The following is a 12,710-nucleotide window of genomic DNA, read 5'->3' as shown; positions in this document are numbered from 1 at the left end:
GCTACAAGTTCTGACCTGCCTATTATTACCTTACCTTGGCCATAAATACATTACATTCTGGAATCAAAAGTCAAGGCTCAGCCCAGACACTGGTGACTCACATTTGTAATCATAGCTACTCAGGAGGCTGAGATCTGAGGATCGCAGTCCAAAGCTAGCCTGGGTAGGAAAGTTCATGAGACCTTTATCTCTAATTAATTACCAGAAAACCAGAAGCAGAGTTGTGGCTCAGAGGGGTAGGGTGTTATCCTTGAGCAAAAGAGCTCAGGGATAGCAGCCAGTCCCTGAGTTCAAGCCCCATGACTGACAAAAATAAGTTATGGCTCACATCTGTAATCCTATTATTTTGGAGGCTAATGCTGGAGTGCTATGAGCCAGAGGCTAACCTGGGCCACTGGCTGAGTTTCAGAATAGCCTGGGCCTACAAGCAAGACTTATTAGAAATAGTGCTGCAATGGGCATGGGCTTGCAGGTGCCATTATTATGGTCTGACTTACATTCTTTCAAATAAATGCCCAAGAATAATATTGCTGGATCGTAGGGTGTTTTATTTTTAACTCACCAAGAGATCTCCATTGCTGACTTGCATAGTAGTTATACTAATTTACATCCCCACCAACAGTGTTAGTAGAGATAATTTTCTCCAGTATCCTCTCTAGCATTTGTTGTTGCTCTGATGGTCATTTTGACTGGAATTAGAGGTCATACACTAATGATGAACCTCAAATTCCTTGAGAACAAAGTACTAGCTAAACTCCCAAACCAGTGGATAGAATGAAATAATAAGGGTTAGAGTAGAAACCAATGAAGTAGATACTGAAAAACCATATAAAAAAACCAATGAAAGAAAAAGTTGGTTCTTTGATAAACCCGTAGCCAATCTTACCAAAAGCAGAATGGAAATGACTCATTAACTAAAATCCAAGATGAAAATGGAGCTATCACAACAAATACAAGTGAAATTTGTGGGTTCCCATGAACCAGGGTACAGGAAATACATTCCAACTAGTGGACTAGTGTCATTTCTTACTTTGGCTAGTCATTGAATTAGGCTCCTTTTTTTTTTTTTTTTTTTTTTTTTTTTTTACCAGATACAGCTTGTCAGAATATTTGATTTATTCCTTCTGTGGTTACCATCTTTTATACCCCCAAACTCCCAGCCTCAAGATCTAAGCCATAGCTCTTGAATAAGGCCCAGGCCCAGGAGGGAGGTGAACTTACTACTTCTGCTATCAAAGGAGCCATGGTAATTGTCTCTTCCCAGTCACTCACATCTGATGTACCTCTTAAGCCCTCCATGCTAGTGGTGTTTACCTCTTTCTCAGCATGGTAATACTGGATCAGCCGATGAACCCCAGCCTTCAAAGCTGGTTTAAGTGCAGCACTGATAACTATGCCAGCAGGCCCCCCTGATGCTCCTGCCATGGACATCAGAAGGTCAAAGCCCAGATCTATGGCCCCCTCTTTGCCTCGTTCCTTGGCCTTTTCAGAGCAATTCCAAACAGCATAATACACAGCTGTGCCCAAGTTGTAGTAGGTTCCCACTCCTGGCAGTAGTCTGATTATGTTGTATACTTCGTTTTCCCGATGGTTGTCACAGTCCACTGTGGGGATGGAGCGTGGAGCCCTCTTTGGTCCTGGCTGGTCCCTGACTAACAGCTGCAGAGCTGAGGCCAGGATTTCCATTGAGATTTCCCTCTTTGTCCTTTTGCCTTTCTGGAGTCCTTGAAGATGATGGATGAGGAGCTGTGTTGCATTCACACCTCCCAAGCGAAAGAGCCAAAGCTGTAGGGCCCAAGCCTCAGACTGACAGCCAGCGACTTCCAGGGCATTTCTTAGAGCCAGGCCTACCAGAAACTTGGGTAGAGGGGCCATGGAGTTGAATCCAGGCAGGGACTTTGGGAGCAGGGTTTGGCAGGATAAGGAGCCTAAGGACGGAAGTTGGGGTCCCAAAGATGAAGGAAGGTACACCTTGGAGACATTTGTCTGCTTTCTATCTGAAATGGCATCCGCAGGAGACATCAGGAGACAGACAAGAAGCCCAACTGCTATTGTGATGAGTTTGCTGCTAGGCATGTCTAGAGCAAAGGACCCTGGAAAGAAGAGGACCCCAAACATGTGAATATTTTCCTTTTTCTTTTTTTTCAGTCCTGAGGCTTGAACTCAGGGCCCGGGCACTGTCCTTGAGCTGCTTTTGCTCAAGGCTAGCACTCTACCACTTGTAGGCTCCTTTTAATCATTTAAGATTTTGCTACTTTTAATGATGAAAAAAATTACCCACATAAGCAGATGCCCATTGATCTAGAACTCTGTTTTCTGTGGTCAGCCTTCTGTCTCTTGCTTGGAAGAACACAAAGAACTAGAGAGTGAATTCTGCTGAACAATTCAAATAATAAAAGAATAGCAATGAGCCAAGCAAGATGACACAATATGAGCTAGGGTAAGAGGGTGATTTGAAGTAGGCAATCCAATCCAAAAGGCAAAGTTGATGAGTTACCATGGCCAGCCAGCTAAAAAGACAAGAAGTCAAAGAAAGAAGAAAAATCAGTCCAACAGAGCAAGAGAGATCAAAGAACTGAATATCATAGCACAGCTGAACTTTACTTTGGCAGCCCGTTTTTGCCAGAGGCCCTAAAGATGAGTTTTGGAAATTTGTGTCCAAGGAAAGAGAAACATCAAAATTTCAGGACTTGGCATTTTTCCTGAAAATAGTTTTGTATTTGCCATGATAAATTCTCAAAATAGTTCCTAAATTACATGGTGGCTGGAGGAGGGGTATGCGTGTGTGCTTGTTTCAAGGGTCTTCTTGTTTTCATGTCAGTAGTCTGTGTTTTACATTCAAAAACCTCTTTACCATGGGGGATAAACCCCTAAAAATGAGCTATCTGTCAGCATTGTCTTTCTGGGTCTCCAGACAAACAACAAGAACAAGAACAACAACAACAACATGGGTCTTTAAGAATCATTATTACCCAAGGACAGACAAGATGTATTATACAAACTGAGACTGAAGCATATAGTCCCAAGAGACAAAATGTCATGGGACAGCTCTCTTCCCAAGTGCGAGAGCAAGAATGACCTATGCGAGATGATTCAGGAAGAGCTGGCGGATGAATCCTAACACACCAGGAAAAGGAAATTGTGTTTTGCAACCAGTTAAAAAAAAATTCAATCAGGAAAACAATCGTGTCTAATGTAATACCCACTTATATCACACAAACAATAACAAGGAAAGAATGCTGCAGGTGATGACAGCAGACCCTTAGTAGGGTATAAAAAGAGCTCTGGATGAGGGTAAAGACTATTCCATACTTTCCAAAGCACCCCCAAGAAAACCCACCCAGAACCTCCATCCACTGACACCATGGTCAACTCCTGTTGTGGCTCCGTCTGCTCTGAGCAGGGCTGCTGCCAGCCCAGCTGCCTGCAGACCACCTGCTGCAGGACCACCTGCTGCCGCCCCAGCTGCTGTGTGTCCAGCTGCTGCAGGCCCCAATGCTGCCAGTCCGTGTGCTGCCAGCCCTGCTGCCGCCCCAGCTGCTGCATCTCCAGCTGCTGCAGGCCCCAATGCTGCCAGTCTGTGTGCTGCCAGCCCTGCTGCAGGCCCAGCTGCTGCATCTCCAGCTGCTGCAGGCCCTGCTGCCGCCCCAGCTGCTGCATCTCCAGCTGCTGCAGGCCCTGCTGCCAGTCTGTGTGCTGCCAGCCCTGCTGCCGCCCCAGCTGCTGCATCTCCAGCTGCTGCAGGCCCTGCTGCCAGTCTGTGTGCTGCCAGCCCTGCTGCAGGCCCAGCTGCTGCATCTCCAGCTGCTGCAGGCCCTGCTGCCGCCCCAGCTGCTGCGGTGGTTCTTGTTGCTGATCGCTCTGATCTTTACCTTCTGGTCCTCAGCAGCCAATATTCTGGTTGGAGACCACCTGTGAGCTGAATCATGGAGGACAGCTCCCACTGGGGTGCACGTGGGCCTGTCAATATACTTCCTCTCTTGCTGCTCAGGTTACTATGTCTCTCTAGAACAAACAAGAATTTGAATTTTCTCTGAAATCTGTCTACTATCATGCGCCCCCGCCCCCATGGGAACATTTGTGTTTTGAAATGCTGTAATTCCTACATCTTAAATAAACCTGACTTTTGCGTATATACAAATGCAAAGATATCACGCCTCTTTATTTTTAGTTCTTGAATATCCTTATCTGACATCTCTTTTGGTAGTCCATCTCTAAAGAGGGAGAGGACCATAGCGGGCAATTTTATGTGTGTCGGCTCTGTCTCCTCAAGTGTCCTCACTCTAAAGATGAAGAGGATTTCTTCGAGCAAGTGAACATCTTAGTACCATGGCTGAGCACTTTCCCTAGTTGAAGATGTAGCTTTGCACAGTACTGTGTCTAGGAGCAGAGTTCAACCAATGAAAGGGAGCTGGGGAAATCTGTAACTCGTTTCTCGTTGATTGGCAACATCCTCCAGCAGCTGCCATTCTGTACAGGTTTCCTCCCTACTCAGAATCATTTCGATAGTGCCTGCAGTGTGTTCTGAGATCATCTGCCAAAGACACTTGGTTCTCACACTTGCATGCCTAAATAGATCTTAGAAGAGCATAGACTAAGGTAACAGTCTCTGTCACTGTTCTTCAACACATTAGTGTGTGTGTGTGTGTGTGTGTGTGTGTGTGTGTGTACCAGTCCTGGGGCTTGAACTTGGGGCCTGTGTGCTGTCCCTGAGCTTTTTAGTCAAGGTTAGTGTTCTACCACCGAGCCAGAGCACTACTTCTGGCCTTTTCTGAGTAGTTTATTAGAGATCAGAGTCTCACGGTCTTTCCTGCCTAGGCTGGCTTTGAACTATGATCCTTAAATCTCAGCCTCCCGAGTAACTAGAATTGCAGGTGTGAGCTACCAGCACTTGGCTGTTATGCTTTATTTCACATCACTGTCTTAGGAAGAGGAAGCAATAATATGTTAGTAATTCCCATGGCATCTGAGGCCAGACTTCAGGGGCTACTACCTGGACATCTTATTTCTTTTATTGTTTTGTCAGTTATGGAGCTTGAGCTTGGGGTCTGAGTGCTATTCCTGAGCATTTTTGCTCAAGGCTAGCACTTTACCAGTTTGAGCTACAATTCCACTTTTGGTTAATTGGAGAGGAAAAACCCCACAGGGACTTTTCTTCCCAGGCTGGCTTTGAATGGCAATCCTCACATCTCAGCCTCCTGAGAAGCTAGGCTTATAGGCATGAGCTACCAGCGTCCGGCTCTACCTGGGTATCTTTAAAGGAAAGTGTTCAAGTTTACTTGGTTGCCATCCTAAGATGCATATACTACGTTGGATTCAGTTGAAGGAGAACTTTACACAAAATGTAGTTTTAGTGAATTCCTTGGGATGTTCTAGAGTTGAGTAAGACCAATAGCCCTTCCTCTCCCTGAGGTAACGTAGGCCTTTACACTGCTCAGTATCCTTATCTGTGACCACTCAGGGAAAAGAAGAGGCTATAGTGAGGCCAGACAGATCCAGAAGATGGCATCTATGGTTGAGGGCAATTGCCTGGGTAGTACAGCAGGTAAACTATGTGAGCTGCAGAAACGCTATGCCTCTTAATGTACACCTACATTTTACATTCACCATAGTTTTGGGATGGGAGGCCATTAGGGTTCAGAACTCATAGCATGCAAATGACTTTTGCAAATGGCTTTATCAGGCAAGTCACCTAGACCAGGAGACATCTGGCCCAATTAAAATCGTCTCTATGCGACTTTCACAGGCAATTTTGACTGACTAGATGCATGGGCTGGGTAAAAGGTATCATACTATACCTTGATGGACGTCTCCTACACAAAAGCTTGATTCATCAGAGCCAGTGAAAGAGGGGGAGGGGACCTGAAAGATAGAATTGACTAGCAGTAGGGCTGTCATCATCTTTCGTTATTCTATTGGGTAGAAGTAAGTTGTTCAAGGATAGGAAATTATGCATATCATGAACACGAGTGGAAATAATTGGGGACCACTAAAATCTCCCTGTCCCAGCTAGTATACAACACATAGCAAAATTCTTTTTTTTTTTTTTTTGGCCAGTCCTGGGCCTTGGACTCAGGGCCTGAGCACTGTTCCTGGCTTCCTTTTTGCTCAAGGCTAGCACTCTGCCACTTGAGCCACAGCGCCACTTCTGGCCATTTTCTGTATATGTGGTGCTGGGGAATCGAACCCAGGGCCTCATGTATACGAGGCAAGCTCTCTTGCCACTAGGCCATATCCCCAGCCCCACACATAGCAAAATTCTAAAGACTCAAAATACATATAGTGAGATTCTGGTTTTACAAAATTCACACCCTTATTGTAGGACCCAAGTGTGTGGTTTATACAAACTGTGTGGTTTGGATCAAGGTGATGCACGAATTAAGAAAAGCAATATAATGACTACTTTCACACTAGGAATAGTAGCCATGTGCTGGTGCTAGGCATATGTAATCCCAGCTACTCAGGAGACTGAGATCTGGACAGTCGTAGTTTGAGGCCATCCCAGGCAGAAGAGCAAGACAAGTTGAGGTTTGAGGCCAGCCTGGGATAAAAAGTTCATGAGAGTGTCTCCAGAGTAAGTAGCAAAGAATTAGTCTGGATGCACAATAGGAAGCTAGCTGAACAAGCAAGATGAGGAAGCATAAGGTTCTGAGTTCAAACCTCCGTACATCCATTAAAAAAAGAAAAAGAGACCCAGGTGTCAGTAGTTCATGCCTGTAATCCTAGCTACTCAGGAGGTGAAGATCTGAGGATGGCGGTTCAAAGCTGGACCAAGCAGGAAATTCCATGGGACTCTTATCTCCAATTAATCATAGAAAAATCCAGAAGTGGTGCTGTAGCTCAAGTGGTAGAGTGTTAGCCTTGAGCAAAAACAGCTTAGGAACAGCACTCAGGTCCAGAGTTCAAGGTCTAAGACTGGAAAAAAAACCTCATAAAACTCAGAATAGTGAAGATGTGGTCCAGAAAATAAATGCAGATGAAAACATTTCTTCTTAGATGTGGACTTTGGGTAACTCCTTAATATCTATTATATTTGCATATTGTATATATTTATTTTTTTAACCATATGTTTCTTTCATGATAATAAAAAGTTTTAAGGGATTCAGGTGAATTGAAATGGAAAATCAAGATTTTAACACCAGTATTAGATTAAGCAATGAATAGAGATAGCTTAAGAACAAAGAGAAATTCAGTTCACCTTAAATATTGCTTTAATTTATAAACCCTTCATATTAGGACTGGTTACACCTTTCAATTTCTATTTTCAGACATGGAAATGGGACTTAATTTTTTTAGGGCAAAGTAACACAATGGAGCTGAAAATGTCAGTTAGGCATGGGTATTATAGGGGTCTCTACTCACATTATGATATTGTAACTAGTACAGTATAATTCTAATTCATTTTATATTATATGGCAGGGATTTACAAGAATGGTAGTTCATACTATCATAATAATAAATGGTATGTGACAAGAAAAATGTATGTTGGCATGCCATGTCATTATATTTAGAATAACTGGCAGACATAGCCATTTTCTTCCTGGATCTTCACAAATGTATTTGTGTCCACTCCCTTCTGACTTCTCTGGTATTTACTCATGATATTCAAAAAAGATGAAAAATAAAAGTTTAAAGAGAAAAATATCAATTAATAAAAAATTATACTGCGACTGCTCTATAAGAGGTGGAGTTCAGATAGCTGTCACACCATTTTGTGTCTAGCCTAGATTTTAATATTCTATTCTAGATTTTATTTTGCTAGACCACAGATGCAACTTAGTAAGAAACAGAGTGCTTTCTCTCTTTGCTTCATTTTCCTCTTTTAAAAACCAGAGTGCTTTCTTATAGCAATCCCCTATTGCTTCATTCCCTCCTGGCTCAATTTTATCCATAAAGGATCTGTTGGTTTTGCCATTAGAATGATCTAAAATAGCAGAATGGATTGTCAGTGTTCCACCCTACAGTGCTGAAAGTTAAGGGTCTCTAATTCAGGATTGTTTTCTCAGTGACTTAGATACCATCAATTAAAATTTGACCATGCATTGACTTTGTCTCTCAATTGAAGATGCTTGTTATATGGAAGCATTAGGAAATGGCTGTAAAATATCACTGGCCATTGATACAATCAGGAACTATGGAAACTTCTAACCCTCAGGACTTGCTAGACTAGTTAAGTCACAATAGTTCTGGGAAGGAGCCAGGCACTGACAGTTTTTTAACTCTTCCCAAGTGATTCTATTATTCAGCCAGGGGCTGTAATTGTCTATACCTTGTTCTAAAATTAGAACTTACTATGCTTTTTACTGCAAGAAAAATGATGTCTTTTTTTTTTCTCCCCTCTCCTCCAAGATCTAGACTCAAACTCAGTATCTGATGATTTCACTATGCTTCCAACCTCAGAAAGGGATTTCTTAATCTTCAAAATTTTATAGAGAAACCTTTCTTAATAACCAAGGAGTTTTGTATTTCTTTATGTTTTCTTCTACCCCCTTATGTAGGAAATTCCAGTGATAAATCTTTCCACTTAGAACATAAAATTGTTTAGATATTTTATATTCATTAATTAGAGAGCACAAATCTATGACTAGCATATAAACCAACTGCTTACTTAGCAAGCCTATTGCAATAGGCTTGGTTTTTAAATGGTCATAATTAAGACATTCAGTGATGTCATCATACTCTTACAACGAGCCTCTGACTATTTCTTGAGCCACAAGGACAGAGCATACAAATCACATAGAAACTTAAATGGAGACATGTGCATCCTATAATCCTTTACTGTATCCCTTCTTCAAATATATTTGAGATGCTTTCCTTTCATCTAGATGTCTGATTTCCACCTCTCTTTCTTCACACCAAAATGGTATAAAGCAGAGCAAGGTGCAATTCCTCTCTTGAATGATGAAGTATGAGAATTTAGTGCATTCAGGAACCCAACAGAGAACAGGAAGGCCAGGTGTAAATTAGAATAAGAGGGCAACTACAGTGGGTCATCTAACTTAGGTTGGCAGAGAAAAAAAAATCCTGGAGGAAGGGCATGAGTCATGAGTCGGTATATGCTGTTAAAACCAGAACCAGAGGAAAGGAAGCCTGTCGTACAGAATTGAGGTTTTTCAATTTTGTGGGATAGGAGAGTTCTGCAACCCATCTCCACTACATGAGTTTCACCATCCAGTTTTATTTTTCCACCAGGAAGTAGTTCCATGTTCCAGACTTTTCACTAAAAGTCTAGAAAATGGATTGTGATTCACAAAGGAGAAAGGCACATGTCCTAATGGCTTTCCAGTCTCATGGTCTTTCTCCTTCAAACTCCCATGCCCATTTGACCCATTAGGGATGAGCCATCAAACTCAAATACAGCTTTCCTCCCGGGTTGCCACAAACAATTATAAGCCTACATGGATGATGATTAAGGATATCCAGTGCACAAGACGGAAGCAAACACAGGGCAACACAGAATGCCATGTGACAGCTCTCCTTCAGGCACGAACTCGAGAAATTTACTTAGGAGATGGTTCCATGGGGGAGGGTGACAAATCCTAAAACATCAGGAAAAGGAAATGCTTTCCATTGAACTCCAACACTTGACCAGGAAAAGAAACTTGGCTAATTTGATAAGTATCTGTTTACTAACATAAACAATAACAAGGAAAGAATGCCACAGGTAATGACAGAGACCCTTAGCAGGGTATAAAAGGGCACCAGGGGCAGAGAGACCTCCAAACTTTCCAACCACATCTCCTTGGACACTAACTCAGAACCTCCATCCTCCGACACCATGGTCAACTCCTGTTGTGGCTCCACCTGCTCTGAGGAGGGCTGCTGCCAGCCCAGCTGCTGCCGCCCTAGCTGCTGTGTGTCCAGCTGCTGCCAGCCTAGCTGCTGCAGGCCTACCTGCTGTGTGTCCAGCTGCTGCAAGCCCCAGTGCTGCACCTCCAGCTGCTGCCGCCCCAGCTGCTGTGTGTCCAGTTGCTGCCGCCCCAGCTGCTGTGTGTCCAGCTGTTGCCGCCCCAGCTGCCAGTCTGTGTGCTGCCAGCCCTGCTGCCGCCCCAGCTGCTGCATCTCCAGCTGCTGCAGGCCCCAGTGCTGCACCTCCAGCTGCTGCCGCCCTAGCTGCTGTGTGTCCAGCTGTTGCCGGCCCTGCTGCCGCCCCAGCTGCTGCATCTCCAGCTGCTGCCGCCCCAGCTGTGGAGGTTCCAGCTGCTGCCGCCCTAGCTGCCAGTCTGTGTGCTGCCAGCCCTGCTGCCGCCCCAGCTGCTGCATCTCTAGCTGCTGCAGGCCCTGTTGCCAGTCTGTGTGCTGCCGGCCCTGCTGCCGCCCCAGCTGCTGTAGTGGATCTTGCTGCTGAGCACTCAAACCTGTACCCTCCTGGTCTCAATGGAGACCATCAGTGAATGGAATGTTCCTCCACTGGGAATATTTGTTCTCTGTCATCTTTTCTCAAATGCTGTCCCTCCTTCATCTTAAATAAATCTGAGTTCTACACACCTGCAATTATAAAGGCTTAATGTCTCCTTGTTGATTTTTTCCTCCCTTCTGGAATTATTGCTCATACTTGTTAGTGTTTGCCTCACCTCTTTAAATGATAAAATGACCAGAATCAAGGGATTTTGTGTGTCGGCCTTAGTCCCTCATCACTCCATGCAGGAAGACAGCTTCCCAGGTCAGCTCCTGGTGCTCTCTTGCTGAAGAATCTCATCATTTGAAGTGCGAGCAATAGGCAAAAGGATTCAACATCCTTAGCTGCAGAGTTCAACCCGTGAAAGGTGGCTCTGCTCCTTCTGTGGGCCAGTGTCAGCCCATTGACCAAAGGTCCTCAGTGGGATTAGAGTCCATCTGTCCACACAGGAGAACTGTGTCACTGTGCACCAGTCCCCTCCCTACCTTGGTTTGTTTCCTAGTTTCCCTGCAGGTCTTCTTGGCCTCATTTCCTAAAGAAAGTGCTTTGTTTGAGTCTCTGTAGTGGGCACTCAGGCTAAGTAATCCCTTTCTTAATCTTAGTGTCATTGCCCTGTCACACATTTTCTACAACGTGGATGATTGGGATGGCGTGTGGTCAATCCATAGGTTTGCTGTCCATTGGCTTCTAAATCTTCAGAGCATCCCACTGTATGTCCTTTCTGATTTTTTGAACATTCATTACCAGACTCATTGTCTTCAGTCTTTTTTTGTTGATGTGTGCTTGTGTGTGTTCATATGAATAGATCTAGAGCTTGAGACCAGCAATCATTATGGTCAACCTCATGCTAAAGGGTACAGTGTTTACACAAAGTATGATACAACACTGTGGAGAAAGCTCTGGTCTATAGAAGGCTGTGTGGAAGGAGATACAAACCTATGTGTGTAACAGAAAACTCAGTAAGAGAGAGCCTGCTAAGTTGGATTTGTGAAAAGTCCGCCTGGAGCAAGGGATTCTTTTATTATTATTTTTTAATCAGTTGTGGAGCTTGAACTTGGATCCCTGGGCACTGTCCCTGAGCTCTTTTGCTCAAGGCTAATACTCTATCATATTGAGCCACAGTGTTACTTCTGGTTATCTGGTGGTAATTGGATATGAAAGTCTCACTGACTGTTCTTCTCAGGCTGGCGATCCTCAGATCTCGGCCTCCTGAGTGGCTAGGATGACAGGTGTGAGACACTAGTACCCAGCTGCAAGGGATTCTTATACAGACCATTTATAAGGAAGTGCTCTGTGCTAACAAAACAAAGAGAATGTGGATACTAGAAACAGTTGAGAAGAAATGGTGTTTCCAAGATTCTACTTCATCTGACCAACAATGAGCTCTAGGAAGTAAATGGGACCAAAACTGTTTATCTCCTAGAGGTAAGGTAGTGAGTGGGGGAGGCTGGACCTTTGCACTGATACTCAGTTATGAGCACCTGTGGGCTTCCTTGCACATGAGGAAATAAAGAATATAGGGCAAATATATCTACAGGCATTGACACCTATGCCTGACAACAAGTAACTAGAAACTTGAGTAAGTGAACCTATCATCACACTGGTTTGGTGATGGGGACCTTTAAAGTAAACAATACTTTAGTAGATATCCTGTCCTCCCTGGCCACCTGGAAAGCCCAGCTGTTTCTCTGATTCAGGTCACTGACATAGGACAATCATAAGGTATAGAGATTGCTAGGTAGGCATTCTGGTCCTCTAGGACAATTGCCTGTTGGAGTTATATGGGTTTTTTCCTGAGAGTTCTGAACCCAAGATTACTCTAGTTGCTACTGGTTGTAGCAGTTAAATGATGTGCAAATACCAGCACATCACCAGTGGATGCTATAGAGCTAGGTATCTTCCTCCCTGACCTCACAGTACAGCAGTGATCCTGTATCACATGGAAATGAAGTCAGTTATCTTGGCGCAGCCCCTTACCTGGCCTGCTTATCCATGGTGAGAGAAACCTAGAGAGCTAAGGACACAGACATAAAATTAATTCCCATGAAACCCTTGCAGTGTTGCCTTGAGTATTCTCATATCTTCAGCAAAAGACTTCTACATCTACAGAATCTAAATTTATGTGGAGGAGGCAAGATTTTTTTCCCCAAAACAGATCAGCAGGTTGATGAAAGTGTCTCATCTTTAGACTTCTTGCTTTTCTAGGTCGATGCAATTTTAATTGTTGAGAACAGAGCTTCACACAACAGTCACAGGTGTAAAATACATACTGTGTTCTGGGGGACAGGGATCTGGCCTCGTAGGGTGTCAA

General features: G+C 44.0%; 2 protein-coding genes across 2 annotated transcripts; one reads left to right on the top strand and one right to left on the bottom strand.

Moving 5' to 3' along the window:
• Positions 1 to 1,140: 1,140 nt before the first annotated feature.
• Positions 1,141 to 2,076, bottom strand: LOC125365325 (apolipoprotein F-like). Its single transcript, XM_048365328.1, has one exon. It carries the CDS (start codon positions 2,074 to 2,076, stop codon positions 1,141 to 1,143), a length of 936 nt encoding a protein of 311 aa, XP_048221285.1.
• A 1,288-nt stretch (positions 2,077 to 3,364) lies between these two features.
• On the top strand, positions 3,365 to 3,856 carry LOC125365341 (keratin-associated protein 4-9-like). The gene is made up of 2 exons (XM_048365348.1): positions 3,365 to 3,582; positions 3,625 to 3,856. The coding sequence occupies exons 1-2, from the start codon at positions 3,365 to 3,367 to the stop codon at positions 3,854 to 3,856; spliced, it is 450 nt and encodes a 149-aa protein (XP_048221305.1).
• The last annotated feature ends 8,854 nt before the right edge of the window (positions 3,857 to 12,710 follow it).

The sequence above is a fragment of the Perognathus longimembris genome, chromosome 17 (genome assembly GCF_023159225.1).
Source record: "Perognathus longimembris pacificus isolate PPM17 chromosome 17, ASM2315922v1, whole genome shotgun sequence".
Classification (NCBI taxonomy): domain Eukaryota; kingdom Metazoa; phylum Chordata; class Mammalia; order Rodentia; family Heteromyidae; genus Perognathus; species Perognathus longimembris.
The sequence above is the reverse complement of the archived record's forward strand: the minus strand, read 5'-3'. Positions and strand labels throughout refer to the sequence as shown.

Bases quoted from the DNA above. Each gene is read 5' to 3' on its own strand.
- LOC125365341 (XM_048365348.1), top strand. From the start codon at position 3,365: ATGGTCAACTCCTGTTGTGGCTCCGTCTGCTCTGAGCAGGGCTGCTGC. The intron at 3,583-3,624 runs GTGCTGCCAGCC...CTGCATCTCCAG, and splicing joins CCCCAATGCTGCCAGTCTGT to CTGCTGCAGGCCCTGCTGCC.
- LOC125365325 (XM_048365328.1), bottom strand. From the start codon at position 2,076: ATGCCTAGCAGCAAACTCATCACAATAGCAGTTGGGCTTCTTGTCTGT.